This window comes from Mastigoproctus giganteus, chromosome 8, assembly GCF_048544385.1.
Source record: "Mastigoproctus giganteus isolate SK-2022 chromosome 8, ASM4854438v1, whole genome shotgun sequence".
NCBI classification, from domain to species: domain Eukaryota; kingdom Metazoa; phylum Arthropoda; class Arachnida; order Uropygi; family Thelyphonidae; genus Mastigoproctus; species Mastigoproctus giganteus.
In genome coordinates, this window is record NC_143582.1 from 183,765,197 (window position 1) to 183,783,996 (window position 18,800).

At 34.8% G+C, this 18,800-nt stretch overlaps 1 protein-coding gene across 2 annotated transcripts in view; it reads left to right on the plus strand.

The window, feature by feature from the left end:
* The window catches only part of LOC150082059 (NF-X1-type zinc finger protein NFXL1), a 252,064-nt gene that overhangs the window by 33,251 nt on the left and 200,013 nt on the right, over positions 1 to 18,800 (plus strand). For both annotated transcript variants that reach the window (XM_090379082.1, XM_090379083.1), the window contains exons 4-6: positions 5,476 to 5,591; positions 8,239 to 8,369; positions 15,961 to 16,139. In XM_090379082.1, coding sequence (XP_090235208.1) covers positions 5,476 to 5,591; positions 8,239 to 8,369; positions 15,961 to 16,139 — 426 coding nt within the window. The remainder of the gene's footprint in view (positions 1 to 5,475; positions 5,592 to 8,238; positions 8,370 to 15,960; positions 16,140 to 18,800) is intronic.

Below are 18,800 nucleotides of genomic sequence, written 5' to 3' on the forward strand. Positions count from 1 at the left end.
ACTCTCATCAACCAGTGCAATACCACCACTTTGTTTATTGGAGGCTTGAAGCGGTGGAACCCATGTTTAGTCTCCAGAGCTAAGTTCCGGTCAACCCTTCCCCATCTCTTCAAACCTTCATGCAGTATGACTGATGACTTTTGAGGTTATGATGGACATCATGGCGAGATCCAATCTTCCTTACGTTTCAAGGGTACAGCTCTAAAACGGTGTTCGCAGGCCGGCCACTAGTTAGTACACTGGACTGGACCTATTGGTAACTCTTTAGGAGTTTATAATCTTGCTACCTCTACTCTGCCAGATAGTGACTGGAGGGAGTCCTAGTTGTGTGTATGCGGGGGGTATTGTCGAGGCCACGCTATGTCAAGGATCTGGGTATATTCTTACCATGTGTACGCCATATCCAAAAATTTCATTACTTCATACAGCATGTACCCCCACTTTTTCTTTCTGTTGAATACACCATGAATTGTCAAACTAATAGAGTAAGCTTATCTACGAAAAGATCTAAACCTCCTAGCTCATTTCCACTTGCAGTCTGCCAAACCCCATGTACTTTTTCTGATAGAATCTCAGTTATCGGTTAATTCAACTGATGCTCATCTCAGTTGCCCAAATTATTCACTGTATGATTCCTTTCGCCTCAAAGGTGGTACTTGTGCATATGTCCGTTCCGATATTCCCTCTCAGAGAATTGGTAATTTAGAATCTTCTCTCTTTGATCTTCTCTGGCTTAAAATCTCTCTACCTCACTTTGTCAAATTCATATGTTGACTACCGTTCTCCCAACTCCACTAATCACTTGGAGTTCTCTTTGACTTTGTCTCTTTGCAACTTGACTTTCTCCAGTTCAACTTTCCTAACAGGTGAGGTAATTTTCCTTGGTGATTTTAATGTTCACAACTCCAGGTGGCTTCCATTTTCTAGTCACACCGACCCAGCTGGTCGAGATGCTGAGGCTTTTGCAATTTCATTTACCTACAAGAATACCAGACAATCCTAACCATACAAACAACCCTTCTAAGTACATGGTCGAAGTGAGTGGTCCTTTAGTTACCTCAGATCAAAACTTGGTGATTGTCTCTTCTCCAATGGAGCTTTTATCTCATGGCTATTTCCAACCTCATATTGTTTGGCATTAGAAGAATGCAAAATGGGATGACCTATGAGATTTCTCTTCTTTTCCTTGGTCGGACTACTGTTTCAAAACTTCTGATGTCAACGTTTGCTCAGATCATGTCAGTGAAATTATTCTTGCAGGAATGGAATCCTTTATCCTACACTCCACTTTAAAATCTCGTCCTTTATTTAAACCTTGGTTTTCCAATAAATGTGCTAAGGCTGCTCAAGAGAAAAATGTTGCATATGTAATTGGCTTGTTTCCAATTCTTCAGTTTCATTTTCTGCCTACACCAAAGCTCGCAACAATTGTAAAGCAGTCATTAATCAGTCCAAACTAGATTTTGAACAGGCTAAGAGTAGAAAACTTGCTTCTTGCCCTATTGGTAGCTTAGCATTCTGGTCTCTTGCCAAACCTATTGGCTGCAACTTTTGCCCATCTCTGCTCCCACCTCTGTCAAAATCAGATGGTTCTGTTGTCACTTCGACCAAGGATAAAGCTGACCTGCTAGCATCCCATTTTTCTTCCAACTCACGTATTAATGATCTTGGTAAAACACACCCCACCATTCCCAACACGCTCCATTTAATGCCTCCTGTGGTCCTCTGTCAAAAGGATGTCAGAAGGATTTTGACGAATCTTGATGCTAAGAAAGCTCCAGGTCCTGATGGTATTTCTCCACTTGTTCTCAAATCCTGTGCTCCTGAACTTATTCCTGTTCTTTGCCACCTTTTTTCACTTTCTTATTCCAAAGGTGTTTTTCCTTCTTCTTGGAAATGTGCTCATATCCAGCCAGTTCCTAAAAAGGGTGACAAGTCCCTCCCATCCAATTATCGTCCCATTGCAATAACCCTCAACTCTTAAACTACCTAGAAACCTTCCGTCCGATCAACGATCCCTAGTATGGATTCAGTTAGTATTGATACACTTGTGATATTCTGGCTTATGTTACCCATTTATGGAAAAAATCAATGGAAAAGTTCGGTGAAGCACAAGCAGTTGCTCTTGACATCTCAAAGGCTTTCGATCATGTTTGGCATAAAGGTCTTCTAAACACACTTCCATCTTATGGTTTGCCAACTGTTTTTTGTAATTGGTTATTCTCTCTGATCACTTACTGAGGGTGATGGTAGATGGCTCTCTGTCTTCTAACTTCTCCACTAATGCTGGTGTCTCCCAAGGTTCAGTTCTTTCCACCACTCTTGTATATTAATGACCTTCTTCCATTGACTGGAAATCCTATCCATAGTTTAGCCGATGATAGCACATTGCATTCCACTTTCCATTTTGAAAAACCTTGTCCTGCTGAATCAGCTTCAACTTCTCGAAAATCTTCTACCAATTCCTTAAATGCCGATCTCCAAGTAATTCTCCAGTGGGGCAAAGACATCTTAGTTGATTTCAATCCTTCTAAAACTCAGTCTTATATCTCGCAAAAAGTATTCTTCTGCTCCTATTCTTATCTTTAGTGACACTCCGATTTCTAGGCAAAATGATATCTCTCTTTTGCGGATTACCCTGACTTCTAATCTGTCTTGGCACAAGTACATTACAAATATTGCTTCCTCTGCATATAAAAAACTTAGTTTTCTCTTTCGCTCTAGGCGTTACTTTTCTTCCAAACAGCTGTTCACTCTGTACAAATCGCAAATCTCCCCTTCCACGGAATATTGTTCCCACAACTGGGGTGGCGCTCCCAAAACCTCTCTCAGACTTCTAGATTCCATTCAGAAGAGGGCAGTTAGGTTACTGAGCTCTTGTGGGGCCCCTTTTAAAGATACTGGAGTCCAAAAAAAAGGCTTGCATATATAAATGTAATCAGGAAAAAAACCAATTATTTTTAGCGATCTGTTTAAACACGAATGTTGCAATACTATGAAATATAGAGCAGTGCTTCTGAAACTCTGTGGTGAAGGATCAGTTTTTTTTATTTCCAATCCGTTGCAAGCCGATACGGCAATGTCAAATTGCTATAAAAGTTTCTGAATTTATCTCATGAATTTATCTCAGTTTCTGAATTTATCTCAATTTCTGTACTTATCTCATGGCGGACTGGCATGGGTCTGCAGACCACAATTTGAGTAGCACTGATATAGAGAACAGTATTGAACTAAACTCTGTGTTGCAACAGCCCATGACAGTATCTTTACTTCCTGTTCTTGCACTTTTATTTTCTTCTTTTATATTTTTTGCTACATGCAGAAAAGGCAATAGAGTATTTTTTTTTTTGTTTTCGAATTTGAACTTTTTCTTGTTGCCTCTTTCGTTTAGTTTCTCCAGATTCATATTTTCTCTGCATTATTAACTGCTAAATTAAACTAAATTTCAGTTTTCAGATCTCAGCTTATCTGGATTCTGAAATCTATGTGTGGTCCAATTAAAATAGTTTCCATAAAACGAATAAAATTTCCATATAATGAATGGATTTCGAGAGACCTGGGTATGCATTGTTTGCACCTCTGCCCTTTTGGCAATAGAGGTGCGAACGTCTGCTGCTGTAGAATGCATGAATTAAGATCTAAAGGAACACTCTACAATTTAATGGTGTCCGTAACACATTTACAACCGACTCCCTCATACTGAAAAGTCACACTGGTCAACTGCTTTCTTGTGTTCATAGCCAGTGGAAAAGATTAAAGCATATCCCCGACGTGAATAATACGCCATGGTCAACCTGTATTCTACTGTTACATCCTATTAGAGAATTAGAAGAGAGTGATTTTCCTTAATTCTAGAAATCAATCTGTTATTTCGCAGAAGTGAGTCATCCACACATTCAGTAAATTTCACGTCTCTGTTTGCCTGGTAGGTACAAGTGAGCTCTAGTTTAAATCAGAGCATTAAAAATAAGAAATCACTTTAAAAATTTGGGATTACAGATACTATGTGAGGTGTACCCCCCCCTCTGTGGTGAGGCCCAAAGCTAGTACCTCATGTGCCTGTTTATAAGTATGGTAAGGCGCCTCCGTAGCCAGGTGGGAAGGAGCAGCAGTGCGTAGCACACGCTTCTTGATTAGACCGGGGTTCGAGCCCGTCACCACCAAATATGGAGAATGCGGAAAGGTCATGGAATGACCACCGTATATCCCGGAGCAATATGGCCTTAGTTGCTAATGCTCCTAAAAACCAAATAACAACAAACATAAGTATGGCCCTGTCCATAATGCCTTCCATTTTATTCCACAATAGATAAGTTTCAAAGAATTGTATTTTATCAGGCATTACAAGGAAATTGTTATCAAAAGGAGCTCGTGTCAGGCCCGAATATACCCCAGTTATTCAAAAAGAGAATTCTAAATATTCTAAGATGACCAACAACTACATTATGAACCAGGCCTCTATAACCTCAGAAACCTAGAGCCAGAAACTCTGCTGTGAGCTTAGTAACTCCCAAGAAGACCATGTAGCAACCACTACAACTTGAGAACAAATATGCCTCGAAGTAGCAAACTAAATAATTCAATAGTGTTCTAATTTTATATGAGATGAGAATTTATAATGAATGTTGTTGAATTCTTAATTTTCTATTCAGAAAGTTTTAATAATTTTAGAATGGCAAAACCAAAAAACCCAAGTATCTTTCCAGCAACTAATACCATTGGATATTAGTTTGCTCAAGTGACATATGAATTCTTAATCTTCATGGCCTTGTCCAAGAATATTTAGTATTTTTCACCCCAGAGTCCAGATTGTATTTGAAAATTAAATCAAGTTTATTGCATTTCAGCAGTAGGCTTTCAGTGTTCACAGCTATAAGAACACTGGATTTCATAAGTTACCAGGTAGGAAGTAGTAGGTTTTAAATTTTAATGTTTTTTATCAATAGCACTGCAACCCTGTGTACCACTAGTAGATGAAATAAAATTTGCTTAAACGTTGAATACTGATAAACATTAGCCAACGAGAAAGCAATGTCAAAAAAAAAATAGTTTGCCACCCTCCTGAACTGCTGCCTGTAGGCGACGCCAACTTTGCCTCCCCACTTATTGCAGTCCTGTACTTTAAAACACTAAAGTATGTTACTTTATCAACACTAAAGTAAATTTTAACCTTTATCTTTATTTCTCCTATTTGTTTTTCCTTACTTTTTTTTAGACTTGAAAATAGACTCAAAAGTAAGTTTGAAACATTGTCAAAACTTGTGCTAGATTATTGAACTACTGGGATACCTTTGTAATAATTTAAATCATTTAATCTGTTTAGTTAGAACTAATAAAGTAATACTTTTGCTATTCACATGGAGTGAAGTGCTATTCTTAAAATCTTAATTGTCACATATGCTTTTAATTCCTCACATTAGAAAATAATGTTTGTTATTTGAAATGAAATTAATGTTGCTTTTATTCTTATTTTAGTTGATGGCAGTGCAACTTCTGACCTAGAAAGAACACAGCAGTTAATTCATGAGTCAATGAAAGCAGATGCAAATACCTGTTTGATATGCATAGAGTCTATTGGTAAAAAGGAACCAGTTAGTATTTAATAAGTTTTGTTTGGATTAGAACAAGTTTTCAATACTTGAAGTTGTTTACAATACTAAGTATATATGTGAGTTATGTTTAGAGACAAAGTACAATTTTAAATTTTAACTATAATTAATATAAAACTTTAAAAATTTTAGTGGTGTAATGGACATTACACCATTTCTAAAATGCTTTGCATTTTAGTAATAATTTTTTTGCTTTTTTTTTTTTCTCCCAGTTGCTACTGGTTTTTTGACCTTGTGTTGAAAATATTGATCTATGTTAGATTTATGTCAATTTCCAGGTTCCTGTAATTTAAATTTGATTTAATTTGATCCTTCTATTATACCTTTTCTTTTTGGCCAGAAATTTTATCTGTTCAAACCAGAAGATGCAGCTCTCCTCCTTTCTGTGTAGGTTGCCATCTCGGTCCTGTTTGTGCAGGCGTGTTGGATATAGTGTTGTCATTAAAGATGGTTGAACTGGGCCATTACTCTGGGCTGTTAATATATTAGGGTGTCATTTAGGAGTTTCTCTTATCACTGCCACCTGAGAAAGCTTTTCACCCAGGGTACTAAGCAAGTTATCTGTTGCTGAATATTATTTTATTCTCCAATGCAGAAAGTTAGGGGACTGATTGGCAAATTAATAGATTTCTAATTTTTAATGTATATTGACAAAATTTTATAACTGGAAGGAAAAAATGTTGTAACTTATTAGAGATACCACTCACAGAGTCCTAATTTCATGAAAGCCTTATTGAATTAACATGGTAATTCACAAATTATCTGTACTCTTTGTGTAGATCTTCACTAGCATTCACTAAAGCAATTAACATGGTAATTCACAAAAAATTATCTGTACTCTTTGTGTAGATCCTCACTAGTATTCACTAAAGACTTTAGCGAATGCTGGTAAAGATTTTACTGTTTTTGTTATGAAATGTGTAGGATGACTTGTTTGTTGAAATCAAGCTTAAGGCTAATATGACCAAAAGAACTGAAATGATACTGCTGAAAGAGTGGATTAATATTATAATTAGAATTACTGTATTTCTTCAAATGCTGATATTTTTTCATCATTTGCATGCCAGATATGCCATAAAAGTTGTATATACTGCTATTATTATTACATAAATATAATACCTTCTCAGAAGAAAATGGGTACTTCTATAGCAGTAATTGTTTTTGTTCCACAGATATCAATTCCATTTAACAGTTTGGTTGCATTATTATTTTCTAAGTGTCTCTTGGTACAACCTCTTGTTTAATTTTATATGTCTAGTGTCTTTACTCTGCATTATAATCCATTCCATGGTCTTTCAAATCAGGTCACAAACAGTATCAATGATTCCTGTGCATGCAATCATGTCTCATCTAAGCTTATGTTCATCTTTGGTGACTCCATGACTTCTCTTTTGAACTAATCAACCCAGTTCTTGATGGTACTGTATGGTTCAACCCAGTTCTTGATGGTACTGTATGATGGAGACATTAGATAGAGATATTCCTTCGGGGGAAGAAATATCTCTCTGTACAGAGAGATACAAGTTCAGGATCTGATTAATGCTAAATCATCGAGAAAATTCTATCATAATGCAAATTTCATTTGGTAGGAGGGGGGGGAGGAAACTTTGCATACCTGCTGACTGTTCCAGTTGCCAAGTGTACGTAAGTAATGACTTTAGTGGATATGTCTTTTAGTTTTCAGATAGTTTCAGTTTTCTTCTGATTTTCAATCAAGTTTATATTATATTTTATAATTACAAACCTATCCAATTTAACAGTATTTACCAAAAAGTAGGCATTGGGTGACTCTGTTCATGTTTAGCCCCAGTGACCACAACTGCATGCTGGCATAATTATAAGCACATGTTTACAACATCAAGTGGAAAAAATATATATGAACTTTGTATATCATATGTTTTGACAGGTATGTTTTACATATTTAATTTTTATAATAATAAAGTTTAAATATGTGTTTCATTTTTTTAATAGAACATTTTTTAAGAAGACTGGATTACATTGAACGTGCTGAGAAGTGTGCTATAGGCAACTTCAACCAGGTCATGGAACATAAAGACTTTAGAATAACTAATACATAATTGAACAGAATTAAAAAATAATAATAAATGAATAAATAAATAAAATAGAGCCTTAAAATGGAGTTTATCATATTTCATGGTGACATGCATACAGTTACCTGCTGCAGCATAAGGTATCCAATAATTTGTACAAAAAGTTTGGAAACATCATTTGAATAATGTCAGAACATTCTGGCTTTTATTGGATCTCTGTGTTGAAAGGCTTCCTTTTGATTTCTAAAAGTTAGCAGGTGTGGAAAATCCACAGTCAGTTACTGTAGAAGAGGTTTTATATGCTGTAATTAGACATGTATTTAAAATGAATCTGTGATTTCTGTTATATTGTGGCATTGGTAGGCTCTGCTGAAATATACATAAGTATGTAAATTCTTTTTGATATTACTTCAGTTTAAATATATGGGTTTTTTTTTTTTTTTTTCATTTTGTTTCAGTTACTGTGTGTTGCATATATATATGTACGTTTTGATGAATCTCAATTTGCAATGCATACTTAAATCACCACCAACAGATATATATATTTATTTATTTTTATTTTTTTTTTTTTGTTATAGGTATGGTCCTGCTTGGGATGCTATTGTATGTTTCATTTGTTTTGTATTAAGAAGTGGTCAAAAGACACCATATATCATCAGAGCTTATCTTTAAGTGAAGGAAAAACAAAGGGTGAAATAACTTGGAGCTGGTGAGTAAGCTCAATTCATTATCAAAAGTTCTTACAAGATGTGATCATAAAGCAATGCAACTAATTTTATAACAAATATACCTTTATTGGTATATACCAGTGACCCCCCCCCTCCTTAATCATGGTTATAGTTAGCCGTTATGCACTATGGAAGTAGACTTTTCCCATCACATAAATGAAGAAAATAATACACCTGAAGTCTTTTGCTACCTGAAATTAATAGATTACTGTATAATCAATATAAAAAAGGAAATATCCACCCTTGTTGATTAACTAGTCACATAGGATCATATTGCAATAAGCAAACCATTAGAGGTGTGTTATATTCATAGCAAGTGATGTGTGAATAACCAACAATGACTACAGCATCCTCCCAGAAAATTGGTTTTTTCTAAGAAACATGTAAACTACCTTAGAATATACAAATTTATAGACACAGTATAGTATACTCTTGCTGTTCGCAGTTTCATTCTTCATACATGTTAAATGCAAAAAAATAGTGGGGGATCAAAAATTTTTAAAAAAATCACTGAAAATGATATTGATATGCTAATACAGTATTAAATTGTAAAGAGTATTTTTTTTTTTTTTTTTTTTTGTGGTTTTATTTTTTATGGTTTTACTTAGTTTTTTCTAATGATGATTTGAGCTGTAATAAATTCCCTAAAAAGCTTATCCTTTTGCATTAAAGGCTGATAACCTATTTCTCATTGCTCCCATTCAGGAGGTGCCTCCGTAGCCAGGTGGGAAGGAGCAGCAGTGCGTAGCACAAGCTTCTTGATTAGACCGGGGGTTCGAGCCCGTCACCACCAAATATGGAGCATGCGGAAAAGTCAGGGAATGACCACCGCACTGGAGCAATATGGCCTTAGTTGCTAATGCTCCTAAAAAAAAAAACCAAAGCTCCCATTCAGGTTGTGACATATCTTCTTGCTTATGCTGTAAAACATAGTCTGACCATGATCATACAAGCCTCAAGAATAATTGGTTGTGTTTACAAAAAGACCTCTTTATATGATGAATACAATTTTTACATATTGTTCAAACTCCATAAATTTTAGTTCTTTTTCTGCTACTATTCATTTGAAAGCATGTAAGGAATTTAGTAATGAACACTGCTTAAAATTATGTGGTGTTTGTTTTTTCTTAGCCCTCCCCTCTATGAAAAAGACCAGTATTAGCTTTAAGAGCCATCTTTAGTTCCCTAGGCTACATTGTTTTGCAAATTTTGATATTCAAGATGCCACAGATGTTGCATTATCAATTAATTTCCACTATTTGTTCATCCAGTGCGATGCATCATTTATTGATTAAAGAATCGGACTATCCCAAAAAACACTGTTATACAGAAGGCTTACTTTCTCTCTATTAATATACTTAGCTCATATTACAATCCATTTCTCTGTACATTGCAGTCAACAAGCTCCTCATAGTTTTCTGATCTTTGATTTCCTCTAAAATTTTCGTAGAGTGCCTTGAAGGCCTTCCACACTGCTTTTTTGTATGCATCAAGGGCATCATCAGAAAGACAGATGTAGGATAGATGTGCGGAAATTTGCCTTAATAAATTTAAGGCTCAGCTGGACAGGTATTTTGAACGAACGGAGGGGTGAAATGGAAGTGGTTTTTTTTTTTTTTTTTTTTTTTGGCTGATGCTGCATAAGCTTGCTTTCTTGCATTATATGCCTCTACTAATGCTAATGCTAACTGTTTCATTAACATCTTGATTGGTAGACAAATGAATGTCTCCTATTATCTTTGTATAATTAAATCCTTTTTCATTAAGCCTTAATTTGATATGAAAGGAGGGAACAATAAAATCTTTTCCCTATCAACTAATGATGGATGAGAACATTCTTATGTTCAAGAATATATGCTGTTCAAGATTTATGGACACTGGACAAAAAATTTGTCACTTGTGCTATTTAAGGCATATAACAAATTGAACACGTGTGTCTTCTATGCTTCTTTGCTTTAAAACACTGAAATTAGAGTATACGTTTAACCCATTTTCTCAGTTTACAGGTAAACCCACTATGACTGAAGAAGCAGGGATATCTACCACAAAAGGTAGGTGTGCAGAAAAGATGTTAGCGAGTGACAAAGCATTTGTCAAACCTAACAGACATCCTATTAAAGAAGTAGTTGAATTTGCTGGCGTTTCACAAAAAGTAATTATAAGAGTTTTCATGGAATGGTGTAAGTCAGCCAACTAGAAATCAGTGAAAGAATTGTAGTTGAAAATCAGTATTAAGTGATCATATATTATGTGTAGTAAATGAAAAATTATTTCAAACAAGACAAGAACTGCAGCAAACAGTTAACCAAAGTTCATAAGCCTATTTCTGAGCCCACCCCCCAAAAAAAAGACCAGTGTTAACCGCTGTAGATAAAAACCCTGGCTATTATGGCCTTAAAAAAAAAAAAAAAAAAAACTGGACTGTTGATTGGAATAGTCCAGTTTTAATGTTTGCAAAGCTGTAATGTGGTCTGACAAATCCAAATTTTGCTTGTACTCCAGTGTCACGTGTTGAGATCACAGGAGAAGCAGTGAAACATTTCATGCAGACCCTGTGCAAAGTGTCATACAAGCTGGTGGTGGATCGGTGATGGTCTGGTTTATTTTTAGCTATTACTGGGTCCCTTACTTGAAATAACCAGGATGATCAGGCTAGCTATACAAATATTCTAGATGACCAGGGACATTTGAGGGATCTCATGATTTTGATACTCACACTCCAAAATGACAATCTCTGGTTCATGGAGCCTTTACTGTTTAAAACTGGCATGATGAATGATAGGGTATTTGAATTGTCCGGCTAAAGCATCAGATTTAAATCCTCTAGAGAATATATGGGATTATCTTGAACAGAAAGTGAAAGCAGCAGCAGTGTTCATGAAACCGAACTGAATTAAAAATTCATTGTTTTCAGAATGACCTAATATTGATATAAACTATTTAACGGCTCTAGTTGAATCCCTATTAACAAGAATTCATGAAGTGATGCATGCTAATGGATTGGGGTTGCACATTATTAATTTAAAAATTACACAGGTAACTAATTTTAAAATTATAAAATTTTAATCCTGACAACTTTAGGTTCATCGCATATATTTTCTAATGAATTATTGGCTACATTGTTTTCATGATGATTGCGATTCTTCCATCTCTTCCAGACAATATATTATAAAATTTGTATCTTTTTGCATTAATTCAACAAGATGTCTTCTTATTAATTCCCAGCTTAAGCAAAATTTAATTAACTGATGAGAAATAATGTATGTCCTCTTATACAGAGTTTATTCACACACAATACTACACTGGTTCAGTGGATGACACTGAATCAGTGTCAACAGTGTCTTATTATACAATTCTGTCTTTACATTACATTTATGTGCTCTTCTCGTAGGAAACAGTTAACTATTAAATTGCTAGGCTGTAGTCTGCTATATTAAAATCTCTTTACATCAGCCAGTAAATTATCATTTTTTTCTCATAATAAAATATGCTGTTCATATATATTTTATAATATTGATTGCAAACAAAATATTAAAATTTTGCTGTTGTGTCTAATTTTTGAGAAAATTAACATTTTCATTTTATTGACAAATCATTTAAAAATTCTAAGAGAATATTAATTTTCGAGTTTAAAATGTGTTGAGCCCTGAATTCTGCTTGTATGTTGCCCTCCTGGCTTCCCTAATGTGCTTTAAAGCACATTAGGGAAGCCAGGAGGGCAACACACAAGTGAAATTCACACACCCCGTTTCTATGCAAGAAAGGTTCTGTTGAAATCTTTCCCCCAATGTTATCACTCAAATTTAGGAAGGGTAGGAATTAAAATGCAAATGTATAAAACAAATATTTAAGCTCATATTACAACCCATTTCTTTGTACATTGCAATCAAGTTTCTCATGGTTTGCCAATCTTTTATTTTCTGAAAAGTTGCTAGAGTTCCATGCTGCTTTTTTGTATATGTCAAGAACACCTTCATCAGAATAACTGTGATGAATTTATTCTGATGAATAATTTATTCATCAGAATAAATTCCATTAAAATCTTGATTTGTGGATCAGTGAATATTCCTCCTATTATCCTTGTCATTGAGTATTTTTCATTAAGCCTAATTTGATGTGAGGGGAAGGAACAGTAAAACCTTTTCCCTAATAACTAGTGGTGGATGATAAACATTCTTATGTTCAGGAATATATACTGTTCAAGATTTTTGAAGACATATTTTCATGTTTCCTTCAGAAGGATTGCATGTCCAGCTGGTAGAGATGGATAGATATTTCCATTATGTAGCATTGTGACCTTTAAACTACATTTCATTGAGTCTGTATAAAACCTCCAGTCTTCCAGGTTATGCTTGTAATCTAATGCATCTATTAAGCTACCAATATCACTGCAGAAAGTGAGATCTACTGTCAGAGAAAAACTTAAATCCTTTCAATGGATGAAGTATATAGTTATGGTTCCATGTTGGGCAAGCAAGTTTCATCCCTGTAATATGGAACTTTGGGGAAGGGGACAAAAAAAGGGTCTTCTGAAACAGCCACCATGGAGCAAATACGAGTCACAAGATGCAAACATTAGCAGCCAAGCAAAATGTGCAGTCACACTCACCCTCCCAAAGCAGCAAATATCATTCAACCTTACATTGCGATATTGGACAGTCTATCTATAATTAAACTGTAAAAATTCAAAAATTTTAAATATCTTTATATGAATAGCTTTTATCTGTATGAGGTCCATCACAAAATTAGACTGATTTTATAAAAATATTTTATTGTAAAATTTCCTACAATTGAAGGTTCTCTCCTTCACAGTAGCTTCCTTGAGAAGTTACACATTGCCTCCAATTCTCCTTCCATCCCTGGAAGCAGTGCTGGAAGTCTTCTGTGAGGTCCTTCCGTGTTGCCCTCTGAATGTTGTTGAATGTTCCAAAATGATGTCCTTTCAGGTGATTCTTGAACTTTGAAAAAAGGAAACAGATCCAGGGAATATGGTGGCTGTGGGAGCACTGCATTGATTTTGGGAGTCAAAAATGCCCTAAGAGACATCACGCAGTGGCAGGGAGTATTGTAGTGATGCAAAATCCAATTTTTTTTTTTTTTTTTTTTTTTTTGCCCCTTCAGGTTGAACATGCAGAACCATTTTTTGTAGCCATTCAAGGATTCTCATTAGAAAGTTTGAGGCATTTGCTGCATACCATTCTTCCTGTTGTATCTTTTTTTTTCTTTTTTTTTTTTTCTGGATCATATTCAGAAATCCATGTTTCATCACTTGTTATCACTCACCAAAGGCACTCGGCTCAGTTTCAACCCGATCAAGGTCAAAGCAGATGTTCTTCCTTTCGATTTTTGATTCTGTTCTTCAGTGAGATTTTTTGTCCTGCTTTGCGCAAATGTGCATGTGCATGCCCAAATGCCCTTTTAAAATGCCACGGATGGCTTGTTGACTCATGTTCAGCTCACCTGCCATCAATCTCATGGTCAGCCATTGGTCAGACACAATCAGAGCCCTTAACCTCTCCACATTCCCCTCTGTTGTTGCCGAGACGGGTCTCCTTGCATGTTGTTCATATTCAATGGCTTTGCATCCTTCCAAAAAGGCCTTGTACCATCATAAAACTTGAGCTTGGGATAGAACTTGATCTCCATAAGCTCTTTTTAACTTTTTGTACATTTCCATTGTGTTTGCATTGAGTTTGACACAAATTTTGTTGGAGTAATGTTGCTCGATATTCTTGTGCTCTATATTTTTTACGCGGTTGACAAACATGGTTTCTTACTTCATGATTACTGAACTCACTAAGCACAATACATGACTATCGTTGTCTAGTGGAAGGATCAACCTGTGCACTAATATGCAGTATGCATGGGCAGTGCTGCCATGTTTTTTTATAAAATCAGTCTCATTAAATTTGACATACCTCGTATGTTAAATTAATTATAAATGATACATTAGCTATTACAAGAATACCAAAGCAACACAAACCAAAAAAGCATAAGAGATGATAAATTACCAGGTCACTTCCAAAATTATCCCATGTGATTATAAGTATAATTTTTTTATGATTGAGCAATTTTTTAATATATACAATTAGTCCTCGACTTACGTAAGCCCGAGTTATGTATAACTTCGGACTCTCGTAAATTTTTTTGCTAAAATTGTAAAGATACTTTCTGTATAATTTTTAAGAGTGGTCGAATGAAGGAACAATAGGTATAAGTCTTTATTTTCGTTCCCCTACAAATTATATCGGATAATAACCTGTGGCATAACTAGAATCTAGGTAAATAACTAGAGTTAACATTTCATTTTCTGCTTTAAAATTCTGAAGAAATATTTGATAACATGTGTTTGAAGTGAACTACGTAGAAGCACTTCAGGGAAACCCCCCAAAATGTTCAAGCCATGTGGACTGTGTCCCATCGGTTATTTCTTCGGAGAATTACACTCTAGCCCTTTAACATCCTTGATGGAATATGCAACATTTTGAGAGCCTGGAATGATGTGACAACAACTTGTATGAGCAGAGTTTGGAAAAATCTTCTAAAAAAATTTCAAGCTTAACAACGAAGGTTTCAACAAAGATGATTAGCTGATGTCTTCTGTTACCAAATAAATTGTAAACTTAGCCCCAGCTGGTCCTAAAGGATGAAGATGTAGACGAGCTTGCGGATGAACGAGGTGAAAATTTAACAACAGAAGACCTAGCCCAGTTGAACGCTGGAATAGTTGAGCAGCAAGGGAGAGCCAAATCCACTGAGGAATCAGAGTAACCCAAGAAGCAGTTCAAATTAAAGGAAATGGTAGAAGCGTTTTGTAAAATTCAGGAAGGTCTCTATGTTTGATGGAATGGATGAAAACACACGTTTCTTGAAAATAGAAAGAACCAAAGTTCAAAATTGCTTAGTTCAGAGTCCATCAGCTGGATATAATATAGCCTTACAAGTGTTAAAAGCATTGCAGTCTTAGATGGTCACTTGTTCACCATTTTGCTTGCCTGCCAATATTTGCACACATTTTTATAGCACCTTCAGATTCATATGTTGGAGTAGTGGCATTCAATGTCACTGATCAGCTTGACATATTAATAATTTTAAATCATATGCATCGCATTTATAAATGCAGATTTTCAGGTAAATCCACCCATCTTTTTTAGGTGCATCAATTTCATTAATTCATGTATTTAAGACCAGCAGGCATTGCCAGTCTTTTGGAAAATGAAATTTTCAAACACAATTATAATTTATTTCCTACTTTCACATATTACAGATTTTAATATAAAATAATAAATTTTTTCAATAATCTGATGTGATTAGGAATATTTTAAAGTCATTTTCATAATCAGGAAGAAAAAGTGCATTAAAAAATGGTCTTACTCTGCCATAAAAAATTCAACTATATAATTGATCACTGTATTCAGAGGATATATGTGTGTTCTTAGCTATATGATTGTTCCTTTTATTAAAATAGTAGTGATTGGAATTTATTTAGTGATCTACTTGCCTAGTAAATCACTGGATGTTTTCAGTCCTAACTTATTTCTCTATTCTGATAAAGAGCATTTTAATTTATAGTCCTAAGTGCCGAAGAGAATATAGTCAACAGGAGCAGCCTGCTGTTTATTTTTGCTTTTGTGGAAAAGTTGATGAGCCTCCATATGATCCATGGCTTGTGCCACATTCATGTGGACAAATTTGTGGTAGGAAATTGAAACCTGATTGTGGACATAAGTGCTTACTACTATGTCATCCAGGTATGATTACTTCACATCTTAAAATATTTAATGTAATTGGAAAGAGGTTTAATTGCATAGTTTTTTATATAATGCTGTGAAAATTTTTCAATATTTGATTCAGTTTTATAATATAAATTTAATATTCTCCAGAAGATGGCTTATATTAATATCCAGTTAAAATATTGAACTACATTCTTTTTAACACAGTGTATTCTGCATAATGGTATTCTGCATCATAAATTATAAAGACTATGTACATAGTCTTTATAATATACGTACATAGGAGGTACATAGATATATTTGGCTTTTTAGATTAAAAAAAAATCAATATCATATTTTGAAAGATACTGATTTAATGACAATAACCAAATGATGGAAGCAGTGCAAACCTGGCTAGACATTCCAAATGAAGAGCTCTTTCAAGAAATAAAAAATATTTTATTTTTATCTGAAACACCTGCAGGAAAACTAAAAAAGTAGGAACTCTTTCTCCAACAATGCATATAAGAGGACATCAGTTTAAATTGAAAAAGGATTTAAATCAATTTAAATTGAAAAAGGTTCAGAATGGACCTTTATAAATATAAGACAAATTATTAGAGGCAAATGATACAGGTGGGTTTTTTTTTTTTTTTTTTTGGCTAATGCTGTATAAGCTTGCTTCCTTACACCATTTGCTAATACTAATACTTCTGTTAAAAATAATGGGAATTATGGTGAAAATTAATTTTAAAAAAATTTGGTATATTTTTAGGACAAGGGAAAGTCAGAATTATGTATAAACATTTTAATAGCCATATTTTATAGACAGAATAAACAATGGCACCGAAGAAACAGTTGTTCATTTTAAAGCTAAAATAAACAATTACATTTTTAATAAGTTTTTATTATTATGTAGATTAACTAGTAATTCATTGAATATAGAGAATAATCAACTAACATTTGCAGAAAGAAACTGAACCTCTAGCATTTTTATTCATCCTTATCATTAAAATGTACTGGATGAGTGAAAATGTTAGAGGTTCAGTGTGTATGGGGACTTCAGTACGGGACAAGGGTGTCAATGTATCTGAAAATAACACACCTCCACAAGATTTGAAGAACATGGAACTGTTCACACCATTAATAAGAGAAGCCATGGGAGGAATGGAATATCAATTATCACTGAAAACATAAGATGTGCATATGATCAGTCACTAAAGATGGTAACAGGAGTACCCAAAAACCACATTTGAGTCAATTGAATATTATGAAAATCTCAAGGGATATAAAGTTAAAACCTTTAATACCTCAGCTGTTTTATGTGATTAAGAAAGATTCTAATTGACAGGCAAAGGTTTGTGAGTAATACTGTCAGAAGTACAGTGAAACTGGTGATTTTCAGAATGTAATCTTAGTATTAGTAGTGCCATATAATGCAAGGAACTTATACAACATCAGAAAGAAAAAAAATACCCACATCATTTGTCTATCCCCTCTAACAATTTGCATAATCCTTCTTTAAATATATTCAAACTATCCACTTCTACATCACCAGATTGGAAGTTTATTCCACCAATCAATGGCTCTTAGGTGGAAAACAAATTATCACACATCTACTCCTCCAACCATCTTTTTCAATTTAAATTTATTCCTTCTTACATGCATCATTTGAGAAAGAGTAAGGATGACATCAGTATTTCATATACTCAATCCATTTAAAGTGCTAAAACACTTACAATCAGGTTTCCTCACAGGTGCCTAGTTTCCAAATGCTGCAATTTACAGAACTCAAAGCTTTCTTGGCAGTGATACCTTTTGTGCTCCCCAATTAATCTTGCTGCTCTTTTTTGCAGCCCTTCCAACAGATGCACATCTTTCCTAAAATGAGGTATCTAGACCTATATGTAGTAGTCAAGCATTGTCTTGTACAACAGGATAATCTTCGTCTCTGCTATCAAAATTCCTGTATATCAGTGAGAAAAACCCATTTGCTGTTCTAACAGCCTGTATGCACTGCTTAGAGAACTTTGTGGTGAACTGTATTATTCCTAGTTCTTTCTCATTGTGCACTAGCATACCCTGATTCCTGTCATTATCTACTACCAACTGTATCATCAGCATTGAACTTGATATGCCTTCAGCAAGGGGCCCTGGTGCTGAACCCTGAGGACTCCACTAATAACATTAGTCCATGAATATCACTAGCCATTAATAACTACTCCCTGTCTCTTGCCACTCAACCATCCCTTTATCGATATCAGTATATTGTCCCTAATACCTCACTGTTCTTATTTATATAGCAGTCTCTTATATTAAAATCTTAAGTATATGATGTCAATATTATTTTTTGGATTCAGTTCCTTTGTGACCAAGTCACAGTAATTACAGCCACTTTGTGGTGAACTGTATTATTCCTAGTTCTTTCTCATTGTGCACTAGCATACCCTTATTCCTGTCATTATTTACCATGTCAACTGTATCATCAGCAAACGCCAGTGCCGATTCTGCAGCTGCAGAGAAATTTTGTGATGTGGTGGAAAAAAAACCAATTCTAAATCTCCACAGCCCTCAATTCTGCAGCCACTCCCCGACTTACGTAAGGGTTGTGTTCCATGGAACTATGTTAAGTCAGAATTTCCCTAAATGCTTATGCAGCTCTCAGAACTATGTGTGGTGAATTTGATTGAAGCAAAAAAG